This window comes from Anopheles coluzzii, chromosome 3, assembly GCF_943734685.1.
Source record: "Anopheles coluzzii chromosome 3, AcolN3, whole genome shotgun sequence".
Classification (NCBI taxonomy): Eukaryota; Metazoa; Arthropoda; class Insecta; order Diptera; family Culicidae; genus Anopheles; species Anopheles coluzzii.
Window position 1 is genome coordinate 10,344,865 of NC_064671.1, and position 17,817 is coordinate 10,362,681.

Below are 17,817 nucleotides of genomic sequence, written 5' to 3' on the forward strand. Positions count from 1 at the left end.
CCACGCTCTTTAAAGGTTAAGTTCGTTTCTTATCGTTTTAGTTACACGAAAAAATGCTTACTCTCACTCGTTTGCATGAAAAGGTAGAATCTACTATTCTCCTATTACCAGTAACTGTCTCTTACTTGAAATGAAAATGGTTGAAATACCAGGAAAATCATTAAACCACGCAAACACGGGACATCATCCCGGTAAGTAGAAAGTTTTCAATGCAGGTGTGTTGATGTCTCTCGTTCGATGGGGAATTGTTAGGATTTTTTAATTTAAAAAGTATTTGCCTCTATTTGAGTAACATTTTGTAAACATTCCTCAACGTTTAGAGGGTCGGAGGGGATGGAGAAGACAGTTGCAAACAGCTTTAGCGCTACGCTACAATGAAATTCCTAATCGAGGGGAAAAACAAACATCATTTTCACAATGTTTTCCCTCTCCAGTCGGCTTATGCGACGGGGTAGGTAGGTTACCTCCTTTTGTGCTCAAGATACCCAGCTTAGCTTATTTTAAAATATAATTTGACTTTTCAAGAAGATGGAGAACATGGCAACAGACAAGATAAGTTGAAGGCATACCGGCATATATTTTTGCTTTTGCATGCTGCTACCAAAATAATTATAGTATACATAATTATATGGTGCAGATTACTTAGATAAAATGTAAATTAGACATTTATTCTAACATGATATGATAAACATCCAATATTTAAAAAACACACAATTTTGCATATCCCGCGGCTCACAACACCACAGTTAAGAGTTTTGCGAAATGAGAGATGACTCAAAGGGGCGTGTGTGAGACGACGAATTATTATTGTTTGTCCGATCGCTGATAGAATGTGATACCACCCAACCCAACCAACCCATCTCGCCACCACCTACAGCAGCATAAATAACCCGGTCAAACTCCCTCCAGTGTCTCATGTATAGGTGACGGCTTACGCATAGCTCTACGTACAACTTTAAGCACGGCCAGACGTGCGTGTGTGCGTGTGCACAAAGCGCCCTACTAGCAATGAGAATGTAAAAGTGTGCGTCTTTCAGGCGAGGGGCATGTAGAAGCAGGGGGAGACGGTTGGAAATACGCGGAATTACGCGGCGGCGAGAGCGTGTTTTGCTTTCTACACAGTTTTTGCACTCACACAATCACACATGTGTGAATGTGTGCGTTCACTTTCAGCCAGCGCGCTCAGTTTGGTTTTCTCGCAGCGGCTTGCTGGTGTCGGTGTCTCGCTCGCACTAGTGCAGCGAGTGTTCCTCGTGCGTTCCCTTTCTTGCTACCACACAAAATCGTCAGTACAGTTCAAGCCTTCGCAGTGTGAGGCCGCGCGCGTTTTAGCCTAAGTCCCGGGCGCTCGATGTAATTTGAAGTGAAGTGTTGAAGTGTTATTTATTTCAATTCACATTATTACGGCGTCGATCGTATTTTCAAGTGTTGAAGTGTTGTGCGCATTGAAATAAAGCAGCGTTAATCTTTCATAATTCAACATGAATATGTAAATTATGCTGCTTTATTTCAATGCTTTTTTTACAGTATTCAACATACACAACATACAGGCAGTAAGGCGGGTGCTTGAAGTGACGATTTTTTTTTTAATATTTATAATAAAAAATATGTGTGGTTTTGTGGCAAGATTGTGGTTAGCGATGTGTGGAACTGTGCCTTAAGTTTCAATAAAGTGTAAAAATATCAAACGAGTTTGATGTAATTAAATTTATTTCGATGCATGCGATTTTATTACGCAGCAAATCAAAGTGAACGAAAGCGCACAGCGCACAACGCGCAACGAAAGAAACGAGGGGGAGGGGGTGTTCAGCGCAGCGCGCAAGTGCGGCAACAGCGCAGCGCAAACCGAAAGAAACGCGAGAGAGCAAGAACAGCTGATCCGCGCTCCAGCGCAGCGCGAGAGGAAAAAAACGGGAGGGAGGGGGTATCAGCTGATCAGCTGTTTTGTATCGCGAGAGCGCCCCATGTAATTTGAAGGCAAACGAGAGAGCGCTGCGCGCGCTTACTCTCAATTCGGAAAAAAATCACTGCCGCTCGACTATGGCGGACAACACAACTTCGACCGAACCCCTTCCCCCTGTTTCTACATGCCCCTCGCCTGTAAATTTCGCTCTCTTTGTCTGTCGGGCGTGGATGCGCGAACACCTTTATGCGCCCTGAGAGGAGTGTGTGTGTATGCGTGTGGTGTAGCACGATCGCGATCTCTCTGCTACACCCCTTGCGGTTGGAAGAAGCACATTTTTCAACAGGGGATGATGATTCATTCACTCTCTTGATGCAGTTGGATTGCTTTTAAAAGCTTTACAAAAAAAAAGAAATGTACATTGTACATTACAAATCAAAGTTATTTTCTTAGTCAGATCAATAGAGACACACCAAAAACTTGTGAGTCAAAACATGGTATTTTGCCCTGCGCAACGCACACCACCATAAAGGCACAAGAGATCCACGCCCTTTCGGTTGCTTGCGTACGGTGCGGCATGTTTTTCTTCTTTTCCACTTTTTTGGACTGATCTTCCACAACACATCGCCATCAACAGGTGTGTTTGTGTGTGTTGGTGTGCGACCTGGCGAACATGAGTCAAAAAGAATGACAAGACGAACGAGAAGGAGAGTCATGGCTTGCCTGAGATGAAAAGTCAAAAATTCAAAAAGTCAACGACAACAAACTTGTGCCCAAGAAGTAAAAAGGGAGGGGTTCGTTGCTTTTCGCCCGCTTGTGCAGGTGGAGTTCTTTGATAAGCTACCTGCTTCTTCCATTCGGTCGGGCGGGGCAGGTGTTGTTTGGTTGATGCGAATCGCATTTCGTGGTAATGGGGTTTCGTACTTCGTACTCTATTTTCCAGTTAAAAGCATACTAAATTGTGTTACCCTGCAATAAGCAACCTGTTGTTAAAAGTATTGCCCGCTAAACGTTGCTGGCAGCATTAACGCACGCACACAGACACGGACGCATACCGATATATGCTTGCATTCTTCTTTGCTTACCTGTTTCTCACAGTTTGCTTCAAACGTTCGCGCCCACCCTGAGCAGGCCACCGCCGCTCGAGTGGAGGGTACACCGTTCCGCGAACCTGCACCAACACACTGACAGACAAGCTTCCACGACGACGAAGGCGACGCGATCGCCACGAGATCCGCGGCAACACCCAACTTTTCTCGAACTGAGGTGTACGCTGCTGCAAAATGCTTGATTTCACACGGAATTCGTACTAAAAACCACTTCTCACTTTCGACAACACAGCATCATTGGTGATTACGAGGAAATATGGGTTGCTTTGATCACTCGCGCACACACAACACAACCTTTTGCACGATGGGGGATACACACCAAAGAACACACAATATTGCTTCTTGCTCTGTGAAGGGGGGGAAGAAAAACAATTGAACACTTGTATGTGATTAGCTAGCCGAATATATGGGACAGTGAAGTGCAGCACCAGCAGCAGCACACTACCCTCGCGGGGAGGCGGCCTTAATACAATTATCCAAACGGTCAAAAGATCACGCGTCGCGGTCACTTGTTGTTTCTTCTTTTTTCGGGGCGTCGTCTCCCCGCGTACACACTGTAGGGCTACGCACTGCTCCACACCACGCACACACAAACGGGCGAGAGCCAACACCGCCCTGTTTCATGTAAAATGTGACTTTCTTCAGTGAAATAAACACATTTTAGCATACCCGGACACAGGAAACATGGGCTGAAGACTGAAGATCATCCACCGAGAACAATGTGGTGCAATAATTAGCCACACGCTCTAACGCGCACACACACACACACTTCTTCTACTGTGGTTTTGCCGTTCCAGAGAAACTGTTTCAAAAACGAACAAACTTACACATAAAAATAATGCACAGACTAAAAAAAACCGGTTCCAGATCCGGTACGCGCACACAGAAACACACGATCCTTAGCAAGGATTATCACACGTCCTCGTGGGAAAGGACGACGATGCACCCCAAATGACACGAGCCCACAGACGTACGTCCGCGCCGCTCGATGGATGGATTTCGAATAATGAGCAAGCGAGCCGTTACGAAGAGAGGCACGCCTCGACAGTGCGAGAGCGTTGACGTTTGATGCGAGAGAGAGAGATAGAGAGAAAAAGCAAAGACAGGGGTGAGCAACCAATCGTCGGTTGTTTTATGTGAAACGAATGGGAAGAGTTTTTATAGATATTGATATAAACGTTGTCGAATTGTACCTGTAATCTTATATTTATTCAGTTGAAAGCATTTGAAACAAGTAGAATATTGTCATAAGTAAAACAGTAAAAAAAAATGAAAATCAGTATGCACAGAGAAGAGTGTTCTCTCTCATTTTGTCTCAGTGTGTAAGTACATTTTAGGGGATGCCGGAGCAATATGACCACGTTTATCGAAATTTATCCAATTTCTTATTGAATAATTTTAAGAATTGCGTTGAATTGTACATTTAATATCTGAAATCTGTAAGAAATCTTACCTTTACGACAGAAAACATTAATTTATTCATCATGCTTATGTCATCATATGCTCATATCGCCCTCGGCAAATGCTGGCACGTTAGGGAAAAATAAGAAAAACAAACCCACTGTACGATTTATTTCTTCGCTAATTTTAGTACTTTACTTAGAAATAGTTTAACATTGCCGATATTCACGATGTTATTCAAAAAAGATGCCACACCAGAAAAGGGCGTGCGTATGTGTGTGTGTATGTTCGTGTATTTATTTTGCTTTTGCGTTTCACGTGTTGAACCGTTTCGGGGTTGTATTTTTACCTTCCTTATCTCGTTTTTGTGTTATTTGCATTTTTTGTTTTCGTTTGTCAATTCAATCATCTACCGATAGTTTAAACTCGAATGGCCCTACGTTGAACAAGGTTAATTTTGATTATTTTGTTTCTGTTAAAACGTATGTATTGTGTGCTGACGTTACGGTAGAGTGGGTTCTTGCATTGCGTTCATCTGTGTTGCAGATCAACACTTAAGTACTATTCAAACGATCCTCAAATGCCAGAGTCAGAGGTTACTGCAATAAGTATGTAACAAAAATTGTTTCCATATCCTTTTTTGAATTGATTTGATGACGGTAGAAGAAAACTTAAACACAAAGGAAGGTTTACATTACTATTTTTTCGGTTCAAACCTGGCTATGGGCTCTATAATTACAATGTTTTTTGTGTTGCTTCCATTACACTCTGGCCTTTTTCTTTTATTTGCTTGCTACACGCTATCTACTTACAAAGAAATTGTGGTCTTTATTCATATAATTTGTTAGAAAACGAATGCAGTTGAAGTTGCAGGTTGGAGCGTGGCTGTTCCTCCTTTTTTGTTTCAATAAAAATTGTGTGATTTTCTGCTTCTATGTTGCATCATTCTAGACTCGTTCACTTCAATCCGTCGCTTGTTTCGCTCTGTTTTAGAGACCATGGATGCAAAATGGTTTTAGTTTTTCAACAATGTGTTTTTAATTTTTAATTTTAATGGTTTGTTTTTTTTCATATATTACAAACGATAAAACTGGTCCATCGTTTATGCCACGGTTATTTCTATTAGGGCATAGAAAATGGTTTATCTTAATAGCACTCGCTGTATCCATTTAGAAGGACAAACATAAATTATCTTTTGAAACAGTCTAAAAATCAAGATGCTAATCGAAACTCATGTTGATAGGATTAAATAAAACAACAAGTGAAGAAACACACATTTTGTGACAATAATACAAGGAAATGTGGCATTTGTTTGTCCACAAAAATAAAACAATAAGACTTTAAATTTCGTGAGTGTATGTGTGTATACGATTTACTTAGTAAAAGTAAACCCTTATAAAGACAGGCTGAAAATATTTATAAACCGTGTAATTTTACTCCGAACCACAAACTAAGTTGATGTGCCGTAACCAAAGCCTTCCTCTACTTGCAGCACACTGTGATAATGATGGTTAAGAAACCCAGGACATGGTTGGAGTTGGTCGTTGCAGGTCGCCACGGACTTGCTCGAAATGTTTGCTTTTCTGTTTACTGGTAATCACTTAGCTTATGTACAGTTTCTGTGGAGTAGGCAACGTTTGCGGTGGCGAGGAGCATCACTTCTTTAGCTTCTCCCTGCAAAGAGATGAAGTGATAAAAGAAAAGGAAAGAAAAGAGAAAAAACAAAAAGGTCGTAATAAATGCATAAAAATATGAAACATTAAAAACAAAAATAAAACAAATAAAACACAAAACAAACAAAAGAAATGTATAATAAACGAGAAGAGAACAATGAAACATGATAAAAGAGCACAAAAGTAATGTTTTGTTTCCATGTGTAACATTTACAATCAAAGCAGCTATGTTGAATGTCACTCACACATACACAATCACACTCACACACATAACCACAAACACACACACAGTGACGTACATCAAAGATTGAGAGTTAGTACAGGCAACACACGATACACAGCATGATCTTATTTTAAATCAACTGGTTTTTGTTTTATTGGTCAAACATTATACATAATAACAATATCTGGTAGTTTTTTTTCTTCTTCTTCTTCTGTCTCTTCATCCCTTTACTTGCTTCTTTGCTTGCTGGCTTCAACCGTTTCACCATCGCTTCCCCGTTACCCATCCGCAATGACCTTCCTTACCCTCTTTTCCGTGTACCACTGTGTGATTTTCCACTATTTTGCATCTTTTTTGTTTGCATCTCTTTGTTGTTTGCTTGTTTGTTTCATTTTGTTTTGTTATTTCTTTAAGTTTGTTATTTCATTTCATTTTCTTTTCCACGTGTTTTCAGAATGTATGTGTTTGCGAGTGTGTATGTGTGTGAGAGTGTTTGATGCAATTATTCCGTGTTGTTAATTGTTATTTGTTTCCTACAATTGCTGTTTGCTTTAAATTTAGTTACCTTTTCATTTTCTTTTATTTATTTTAGCTATTCGTACCGCTTTTTTCTTCTTCTTCACCGTACGTGCAGCAAACGGTGCTCTACCATCTTGTTTGGTATGTGTCTGTGTGTGTGTTTATTTCTTGCTTCTTATTTTTGTTTCTAAGTTTTAGTTTTGTTCTTGTTTGTTGTTTTATGTTTATTCTTCTTCTTTTTCGCATTTACACTCTTTAACACACACACTTGCACACTTCGCATAATTTGCTCATACACACACACTCAAATTTGTTTTCGGCTTACAATATTTTCTTGTTTGTTTATTTGCATTCCTTACACACTGTAAATCGTTCGCACACTACGGATGATGGTTTGCTTCATGTTGTTGTTCTTTTTTCTTTTGTTTTCAGTTTTCGGTTGCTTGCTGTTGTATAACTTTTACGTTTTAATGCCTAATGGTTTTTTTCTTCTTCTTCTTTTACTTTGTTTTGTTTGTTTTTGGTGTGTGCTTATGCGCTGTAGAGAGCAGCAGTTGTGACGAAGGTTTTTTTTAAGAAGGATGGTGGGTAATTTAATGGCAATTAAAGTTATGAGAGAGTGTTGTTTCGTGATTTACAAATCGGTATTTTCAATTCTACCCGGTCGTCGCATAGATAGATTTTGCCACAAATATTTCCAAACCCACGCGCACGCACCAATCAATCCGTTTACCGTTTTGCTGTAAATGGCTGAGTGGGGGTTTTTTTTTTGCTTTGTTAATTTATTGGCAAACGGTGACCGCGTTTCGGTTTGAACCTGTACCTAGATGACAGTAGCAAACACAACTCGAACGAAATTAAAACCAAAACGAAATATGTCTACTGCAAACGTAAACGGTATGCACCTCTACAAAGAGAACACGCCTGAACTCGATCATTTTCAATAATTTTAAATCTGTTTTGTGGAGTTTATTTCTTCCTCTCTCATCCTAACCATACGCTCATCATAGTTTTGGATTTTTGTTTGTTTGTTTGTTTGTTTGTTAAACAGCTTAAGTGGTAATCAACAATGAGGTTAGTGAATAAATAAATAGTGCAATACACATTCGCACACATCAATCCCCCGCGGTACAACGCGTTGTCGGGCGCTGTCGGGTTGACGGGATTAAAGCGTCAGAGGTCTATCTTTATAATTAGAATAATAATAACGCGCTTAGATAGGAGGCAACACAAACTACGAGTCTGCTGCTGTGTATGTGTGTACAAGGACGATCTCCGATGTTGCAACAAGTAAACATACGACTAATAATTCAACGCACTACCTGGGAAACGCAATATCTGTTTTTGGTAACGAGCAGTGCAGTGCAGTGCTGTGCTGTGTGTGTGTGCTTTATCCGAGTTTTTTTTTTCCTTCCCAAACCAATATACACACACATCCAACGAAACATATGCTTATGAGTTTGAAACGTGTTTTCAAAAGGAAAATTTTTCCCCCATGATGGTGCAGATCGAACATGAACATGTATGGAGACACGCGAGCAATTGATCACTTGATCGAACAATCGACGTAAAAAATCAACCAAATAACACACACACACACACCGCTCAGTCTCAGTGGGTTGAGAGGGAGGAGGGGGAGGTTCGGTAAAAGTAGTGTCGTGTGTGATAAGATAAAAGTATTGCAAAATCAATACTTTATCAATTGGCTGTCAACGGCCGGGTTCCTGTTGTTGTTCTCCTGTATTGGTTGTCGTTTCTGTTTTGCATCATCATGTCGGTTTTGTTTCAAGAGGAACATTGGAGTATTTTTTGGTTACTTTCAGTTTTCTTCTTTTTCTCATGTATGTTGTTTTCACATTCTTATACATATTTCGTTCGTTTCGTTCTTGTTTAGAATCCAATTTATCCGAGCTTTGTTTCTTTTTCTTTGCCTTAAGTTTAGTCTTTTCAAAAGCCGCGATTTGCTTCTGGGGGAGGTGTTGTAGTAGTAATACATTGTTAGCCTTTAATACACGATTAGTCTGTCTGTGTGTTTGTGTGTGTGTGTGTGCTAAATTGGGAAATTGTTTATAGCTGGTTTGCACCGAGCTTTTGCACCACATTTTCCTTGGTGTTAGACCACATTTAGTGTTTGATGATGGTGGTGGTGAGGGTGAAGGAGAGAGAGAGAGCAAAAAGGAGAGCTGAAAATGCATTTCTTTTCAACTGACAATTGTGCACACAAATGTAGTGGAATAACTTTCTTTTTTTTAAGGTTATTTTTTCTGTGATGTGCATGAAAAACGTGATATCAAAATTGTCTGAATGAGGTGTAGTTCCCCTCAAACGTTACACACCCACACGCACGTTGTGCATAGAATGAATAAATAAGGAACACTGAGAATCCGTACCGAGGTGAAACGACGTTGAAAGAGTTACCGTTTTGCAAATATTTCTTTTTATATGTCGCATTTTGAACACACGGCTTTATTGCACACTAAGAGATGCGACGAAGAATCACGGATCAACAACGATCATCAAAGGAGGCCTGAAAACTAAAAACGCGATCGTACACGGTGTTGTGGTGGTTGTTGAGAATGCTTTCTTCTAACTCTCGTTTCGCCTCGTTTGTGGCTGTTTTGTGGGGTTTAAAAACGGTTTATGTGCTATTTTTAGTTGATCGTTAATGTGAACCATCTGACTCGATTGATTTTGTTTCCTTATCTGACTGTGCTGTATGAGTGTGTTTGACTGTTTTATGTGTGTCCTTGCTGTGGGTTTTTGTTTTCACTGTTCCATTCGCTCAAACCTTTTTGTATTTAGTTCAATATGACTGGCGCGCTTCCATTTCTTCGTCGCCCTCGGACCGGTCGGCCGATTATGTCTCTCTATTCTGTTTTCCGGTTTAATGCATAATAATGCGTATTTTGCAAGTATTTTATTTAAGATATCTACAGTTCTGTGATCGTACGGTTGCGCATATTTCACACAATTTGGTGATATATTTTCTTCTTCTTCTTCTTCTTCTTCTTTGTTTTCCCTTCGCCATCGCTTCCGATACAATAAAATGGGGCCAAAGGGAGAAACTGGCTGGGACGAATTAATTTTGCTCGCTTAATGCATAATTTAAAGTGTGATCTGAATAGGAAAACAGTTGCTGAAACAGTTCGACTGCCATTGTAGACTAATCTAGGACAATAGGATTAGAATTATTAAATACAAAACAACACAAAAAAGAGAACTTAAGCGCTCGTGTCCAACACGAAACCCAATAATCCTCTCACGCAGGAAAGATGGCAAACGGAAACGGAAAAATAACGCGTAAAATTTCAATACACACTTTTTATCCCATCAACTACTATTATTGCAATACGAAAGGCTATGAACACGAAGTCTTCATTCGCTTCTTGGGTTTACTTGTTCTTCTTCCATTTTTTGATAATCTGCGCTAAACTTGTTTAGCGGGCAGGTTGGTTTAAACCCCTTCGTCACTTGAACAAGTCGGAAACGCTTTCTTTATCTCTCTTTCTCCGGCTCGTGCAACTCTTCTGTTGTGCTAACTTTCATGCTTTAAACGTTAGCTTGCAGCTATATTGGATTGCATATTTATATATGTATATATATATATATCATTTCGCGTCTCATTTTCCAGCTCCAATCTCTACACTGAAGGTAAAAGAAAATTTGTGGGCAATTTTGTTTTTTTCTCCACCATAGTACTTATCTGTTTACATCCTCCGCTTCTTTCGTCCTATTAATAATGAATCGTGCGGTTTCGCGTGTTTTTATTTGTTCTACTTACAGCGGCGGTACGCGAGATGCAATTTGCGTGTTTTGCTTCGTAATTTTTAGCATTTTTACTCTAGGGGTTGTCTCTCTTTTACTCTCTTCTCTCTAAGCAATTAAGTGTGTGTCTCGTGAAGTGTTTACATTACAAATTTAATCTTCCTCAAACTTACTCATTCGATAAGGCGACACTAGTAAACAAATTCTCGCATTCCACACACACATACACACACCCGATTTGCTTGTGAGCAAGGAGAGGATGCGGCAGGAGAAGGAGGGTTGGTGTAGAATCGTTGGATTGCCGTTTTTTGTTTGGAGGGGTTGTTTTTGCTTGATCGCTAACAATTAGTTACTAAAAGCTAATTCAATGCCTTTTAAAGAAACAAAGGAAGAATGTAAACAAAATTCAACCACAGCGCACAATGATTTGGTAGGAACAACACAATAGAATAGATATTTAAACAAATTAAATGAAAAATAAAACACTTTTCAGAAAAATCTTGTGAGTGAGATTTCTTACTCCTGCTTGAAGTATTCATTACCTTTACGTTTTGTCTAATTTTTTTCTTCAAATAGTTATCTTTCTTTAGAAAAATAAATCCACTTTTATCGATTGCAGTTGCACTTTTCTCATTGTACGCTGGTCGTACAAGTGTGCCTCAAGGTTTATACAGTTACAGTGTCTTATTTTGTTTTGCCCCGATTGTTACTGCACTTAAGCATTGAATTTTGTGTCTTTCCATTAAGAATTCGTGGTGTTCGTGTTCGTGGAGTTGTGAGAATATTGCCTTTTTTCTTAATAAGGAAACTACATCATTTTTGCACAAAACTACTATTCTACTATACGGTGCCCTACCTGCGCTACGGAAACGAGGAAAGATCAAAATCCCTTGTGTGTGTGTTTGTTTTTTTTTTACATAGCTAACAGGTAAACCAATAACGCACATTGAGAGGAAAAATAAGTAAGTGTAAGTATGTCTGGCTGGCTGTTTTCAAAGTAAAAAAACGAACCCCGTAAGATAGAGCTAAAGAAAAATACGCCCATTTGCATACACTACTAAAACTCACACGCGTGTGCCGTTTGTTTTAATGCCATTTCATAATGCTAGAGAGTTGTTTTCCGTTTTGCCGCAATATTTTGGATATTGGCTTCGAGATATTTTAATTCTTCCCCCAGTTTGTCCTTGTCCGTTTACTATTATCGCGTTCCAATTAATATGCCTATTACATTTCTACGGAGTGCTCTTGCGCTTTAGCGTTTACTCGAATAGTTTGTCGCTTCTCCTTTTCACTAATCCCCTTTTTTCTTCTATATTCTGGATTTATTTATTTTAATTCTCTAAATTATTTACCCGCGCTTATGCCCGCGTTCTACATTCTCTTTGCTGCTTAGTTTTGCTTTTTCCATCGCCACCATCATCAATATTCCCTTTTAGCTGTTACTTTGTTTCTGGTTTTTTTTTCTTCTTCTTCGTCTGATCTTTTTATCTTACAATATGTACAGTGTGAGTGTGCAAAAGCATGCAGCAACGTTAAACCTCCGGCCCGGCCCTCCGGTGGCGCGCTATTGCTAATACTCGATGCAAACTAATGCAACCTCCATTCATCGGGCGATCGTTCAAATGTTACACGAAACTGGCAAAATCGATTCGTCCCGGCTATCGGCTCGACCAACGGGGAACAAGGTACAAAATACTTGCGTTATCGATTGATTCATGTGTTCGTTTAGTGTGAGAGTTTGGTTGCTGTTGTGTTACTGTACTTTCATTGGTTTGGTATCATCAGCGCAGTTCCCCCTTTCATATAAGGTATGTATGATTTGCATCCGTTTCTTACCGCTTTTGCACTGGAATACTGGAGCCCCATTTGCCGGTACGTGTTCCAGGAGGGGCCCGCGAACTTCGAATTTCATTTAAAATGCGTTTCACACTACCAGCAGAGCTTATAATCGTGTTCTACGTGAATTGTTCTTTTACCTTTTTTTATTCTTCTTTGTTATTATATAGAAATATAATACACTAATGAGAAAAGATGAAGATGAGTTTACACAAGAAGAGTGTGTGTTTTATGTGCAGGAACGGTGGTGTGAAAAGGGTTGTTGAAATGGTTCGTTTAAATTCGCGCGCCCCTTCTTCTACGATAGCAGTTACGACGACTCTACGAAAACAAGGAAGGAAAGGCCTCTGCTACTAACAGTTGCTAACTAATTAAATCACAAGACGAGAAGATGAAGAAAGGAACATGCAAGAAAGAGAGAGAGAGAGAGAGAGAGAGAGAGAGAGAGAGAGAGAGAGAGAGAGAGAGAGAGAGAGAGAGAGTCAGAGAGAGAGAAGTCAAAAGAAAAATACAACTCGTTTTCCCTGTTCACCGACGGATGGAAATGAAAGCATATAGTCTTCTCTCGTCACACTAAGTGTTATTAAAGCATGTTCCCATCCATTCTTCGTTATCATTCTTTTTTCAATCGCTTTTCTTCAATTATCTAAGTGTAGTTGAAATAGTAGTAAAAGTTCCATAGAGTAGTAGTTACAGTTTTTTTTTGTAGAGAGTATTGATAGCAGTAGTAGTAGTAGTAGTAGTAGTAGTAGTAGTAGTAGCAGCTAGCAGCAGCTGCAGCTTCCGAAACGCTACTGCTATGAAGGACAACGGATGTAAAGCTATCGATTTCATCGTGTATGTGTGTGTGAGTGTTTCTCTCTGTTTCGTGTTCGATCGAGAGAGGCGCAGAGGGTCGAGGACATTTAGATGGGGCTTAGGGGAAAGGGTACGATAAGATGAAGAAGTTGAAAGACCCAAAATGGTGAGAGATGGTAAATCGTACTTTTTTGTTGATTCTTACTCGAATGCTTCGGAGTGCTCGGGAGTTCGTTCTCTGTTCTAGGCCTCTGTACTGGACTTTACACAAACGCTGTAAGGGTTTGCCCTTTTTACTCGTACCGTGTTTGACTACTACTTTGCGAAAAAATACGCATGCACGTACACTATTATATCGATCAAGAGAGTGCGAGAAAATGGTGTATGGTGGTGTGACGGGTGAAAGCGAAGGATGTGATTCATTTTTTACTGGGTTTTTAATAAAACAGTGTGTGAGTGTTTCTTTTAACGATTTATCTGCTCGCATCATACCGATTCGGTTTTTTAGATGTAGAAGAGAGGGGCGTTTCTTATTAAATCTACTATGTTCTACTAGAGCCTGCATCAAATTGTGAACGTTTTCCATCGCCCACTCGGTAAAGCACAGTGTTAAGAGCTTGTTTCGGAGTTCTACGGTGTTCGGTATTGTTACCTTTCTCCTTCTCCTCCGTTTTCTCTTCACTCGAGGAGCAGCAGCAAATGCGTGGATGAGGTTATGTTCTCAAAACGTGTTTCGTCTACGATTCTCCTTAAACGTTTTTCACTTCCATGATTAACCGATATCTCGGCATTCCTTTGCTGCTTCGGCGCATAATGTCTCATTGGTGATCGTTCCCGGCATCAACCTTGCAACACTTCCGATTACACAATAAGCCTTATGGTTCTCTGTATTAGCTGTCAGTGGTTTTTAACATCTTCTCCTTCTTCGTTATCGTTCATTCTTCTTTTTGGTGTGGTAAGGATAAGTAACGGCTACAAACTCTTCAATCGCATCTCTTTCCCTCTTTCCCTCTCTCTCTCTCTCGCTCTCTCTCTCTCTCTTTCGCGCTTTGTGGTGGGATTCAATATAAACGTTCAATTGTTCATCAAATGTCACTAGGTCGAGAATGTCCTTAATTACACATCGTTCGCATCCGAGGATTCGCTTATCTCACACACTCTTGGCAGCATGGTGATCCAACACATTCCTCCTCGAACACCCCCCAACCCACCCCGTCACTCACGACGGGAGGTCCTGTGTCGGTGTTGTGTGTTTTTGTATGTGTTGCGACGGGGCTCTGTCCCTGTCCCCCCCATCGCTTCCAGTTGAACACGCCCCCCACGCGATATGGCGCCGCTAGCGATCAACCGATGATGTTGTTTGTTAGATGTCGTGGCTTTTCCTTTATGTTTTTTTTATAGTAAGATTCTTCATCATAAATTACACTACGCACTACTACGCATCGTATTAATGTCTAGGGGTTTTAACCGTCCTTCGGACAGCTCCGATTGCTGCTGCTTTATAGCTATCGATTTTATTCTTTTGGATTTTGGTTTTTTTGTTTTTTTTTCTACCCACGCCCCACATAACTGTCACTTGACGTGTGTGTGTGCGCGCTTTCTGCTCATCGTATGTTTTTTTCTTTTCTTTTTAATTTAGATTTTGAATTCGATTCTATATAGCAGCGCGCGCCCTGAACGTGGCCTGATTCTTTTGCTCCTTTTAATCCCGTTTAATCGCAACGGAATACGTTACCTCCATTACTCTATTCTCAAAAGTACCGGTATCTATCCGCAGAGTTGGTTTTGTGAGTTGAGTGTTTTAAAGTAAATACGTGTGTAAGTGTTTTGTTGTTGTTGTTTTGTTCTTATTAGTTAAGCTGGTAGAGATGCTGCTTTAGCCTATCGATACGCACACCACTTGTTTTCACTTACTCTCCCATTATCCCTCTATCTCTCTCTATATTTTTCTCTCTCTCTCTCTCTCTCTCTCTCTCTCTCTCTCTCTCTCTCTCTCTCTCTCTTGCGCTAACAGGCAGCAATCGGTTCCAAACGGAGACCCTCCCATCGCTCTACGCGGTCAACAATTCATGTTTAGGGATCTTTTGTTCTTCTGCTTTTCCTTTCCCGATCAGCTCGATCGTCTTACAGCGCTAGACTTATCATTAGTTGTAATTTCGGGAAGCTTTTCGCCTTCTCCTGCCGGGCGCAAACATACGGGACAGTATTTTGGTACACGGAAATACATTCACATACACATTATTGTTACACATAATACACAGAAATAAAGAAAATACACACGGTGAACACACGGTTCAGTTGTTGACGATTGATTGTTTTTCCCAAGTTTTTCCCCACCCACACGCACACACACACAGGATCACCACACAACAAACAGCATTTCATGTTACGATCACAGCCACAGGTGTGTTTGTGTGTGTGTGTGTGTGTGAGCGAGTGTGTTCGTGTTGCGTATTTGTGAATAGAGAAGTTGGTGCGGTGAGCAGTAGACGAAAGAGATTAGACGGGTTTCGATTCGAAAACGATTCAAAACCATTACCGAGAATGCATCCGGTATTGAGTTATTGGGGAAGAGAGAAGAGAGAAAATACGTAAGAATTTTCATACGATTATTTAGAAGGCATTTATATTTGGCAAAAAAAAAAAACTAGTAGAATGCTGAAGAGAGAGAGAGAGATGGAGTGGTTCTACCAAAAGCATGCTACTGGGAAAATTGTTTTTGTTTCAATTATTGAATTAATAATCTTTTTTTTTTACTTTAAAGTGTAGCAAACGGAACTGGAGAGCTGGTGAACAAAGGGAAAAAAGTACAAAAATGCTCAATATACTGTTTGCTGGCGGCAAAATGATAGCACAGATCGAACGGAAACGGAAAAAAAAGCATGCATTCGGCAATCATGCACATGAGAACTGTGTGTGTGTGAGTGTGTTTGTTTGCTTTATATTAAGGTGAATGATGATTATGGTAAGGGTGTGCGCGTCAAGTGATTGGTATGGGTTTCTTTCCGGATGCAAATGCAGCTAGATATTTCATTATGCAAGCATTGGCACTGGTGCATCATGCTTAGCCCTAACGGTAGTTAATTCGACGCCTAGTAGCTTCGGCTTCTTCTCTAAATGGAAGCAAAAATTAATAAAAAAAATCCATAACGTTCGTGTGGTACTGTTAGAAGAAATTTCTTTTTTTTATTATCTGTGTACTCTCTAATCGATTACTAAATACAGCTTTTAGATCTGCCTCTGTATGTAATTCTTTTCTGGCTACGAAATTCTCTGCTGCGCTTCGCTTTCCGTAAAATACTGAGATTGCTAACAAATTTCAACAACAGTGTGCCTGCAACAATCATCTTGCAAAACGGTTGCAATGGTCCGGGTAAGGCCTAACTACTCTTGCGCAACGTGTCCAATACTAGCTCCCTTGCTCACTTGCTCCTGTGGTAAATCGATCGCTGAAGGTCGGTAAACAAAAACAGACACGCGAAAGCGCGGGTGCACGCGCGCGCGCGCGCAAACAAATCAACGAATCTACTCTAAAAAAAACCCACAAAATATAGTGTATAAGCTTTAAGTTCTGCTGCCTTCCTGTCCCTGCTCTAGAAATGTAATTTGCTGTTCTACGCTGCGGTTGCTGCTGTTAATGGCTAAAGGCTAATTCAGGGGGCGGGGGACACCAGTGTTACGTAGACTCCACGATAGTTTGGGAGCGCGATAAACAAAATCGTTACGTGGGCGGGGGGAAGGATTAGGATGACTTTTCGTAACGCTAACGCTTGACAATGCGCAAAGTGCGGAACAGGAAGGCGAGGGGTGGTGCGCGCGGCTAGCCTATACAAAGTTAAACGCTTGCGGCAGTGCGCATCGCTTGCGGTGAGGAGAAGGCGCGCAACTGTGGCTGCTGTTGTTCGGCGGCTGCGGCGCGCGCAACGGTGTGCGAAATGTGTGTGTGTGTGTGTGTTATATCATAAAGGTTTAATTGTGTCTTTGTTGTCGTTTTTTTTTTGCTGTGAGACTTTGGCAAACACGTGAGATAATAAAGGGTTTTAAAAAGAAATCCGCAATGGGATTGGTAAACAGAACTACTGAAGAACAATTCCGCCACCCGCCAACCGGATAGATAACGGTCTATCGGGAGGGTGAGGACGGGCCAAACGGTACCAATGCAAACACACCAACCCTTATTGAAGAAGGATTTGGGATTGAAAGGATCCTGACGCTCTCACGGGCATTGAAAAAAATCATTCGCACACACACACACACATATACGCGCAAAATGCACAGGCACGCGCGCACCGAGGCTACAACACACCCGTCTTTCGCAAACTTGCTTGTGGCTTTTACTTTCTTTGGCGTAGCTCGGATTCATTACCGTGGTAGCCGTTTTTGTTTCTGCGGGAAAGCGGAAAATAGAAGAAGAGAGAAAGAAAGAGAAAAAAAGAAGAAGAAAGGTTGCTTCGGTTAGGCAAAAATCGTTACTTTGGGGAGAGGACGACGGACATCGAAAAAATAAATAAAGAAACACGGGCACACAGGCAATTACAGTAAGTTGCAAATTACAACAATTTGCAGAGCGGTGGCAATAGAGGCGTTTAG

At 40.7% G+C, this 17,817-nt stretch overlaps 2 protein-coding genes and 1 long non-coding RNA gene across 14 annotated transcripts in view; 1 reads left to right on the forward strand and 2 right to left on the reverse strand.

The window, feature by feature from the left end:
* Positions 1–3,999, reverse strand: part of LOC120957985 (CD109 antigen) — a 33,927-nt gene extending 29,928 nt beyond the window's left edge. Inside the window, exons 1-2 of one of the 2 annotated variants that reach the window (XM_040380484.2) lie at positions 3,840–3,999; positions 2,989–3,359 (exon numbers count right to left, since the gene is read on the reverse strand). The gene's annotated coding sequence lies outside the window, so the exon portion shown is untranslated. Of the gene's footprint in view, positions 1–2,988; positions 3,399–3,839 lie in introns of those variants that run through there. The other variant, XM_049608235.1, reaches the window with a different exon arrangement.
* Positions 4,000–4,545: 546 nt separating this feature from the next.
* Positions 4,546–17,817, reverse strand: part of LOC120960114 (uncharacterized) — a 69,515-nt gene continuing 56,243 nt past the window's right edge. For 9 of the 11 annotated variants that reach the window (XM_049608241.1, XM_049608237.1, XM_049608242.1 and 6 more), the window contains one exon: positions 16,389–17,613. In XM_049608241.1, the coding sequence (XP_049464198.1) occupies positions 17,562–17,613 (52 nt within the window). In that variant the 3' untranslated portion in view covers positions 16,389–17,561. Of the gene's footprint in view, positions 6,088–6,674; positions 15,406–16,388; positions 17,614–17,817 lie in introns of those variants that run through there. The other 2 variants (XM_049608247.1, XM_049608246.1) reach the window with 2 other exon arrangements.
* On the forward strand, positions 8,741–16,677 carry LOC125907215 (uncharacterized). The gene is made up of 2 exons (XR_007452516.1): positions 8,741–8,851; positions 15,632–16,677. It is a non-coding gene; the product is annotated as an uncharacterized LOC125907215 (long non-coding RNA).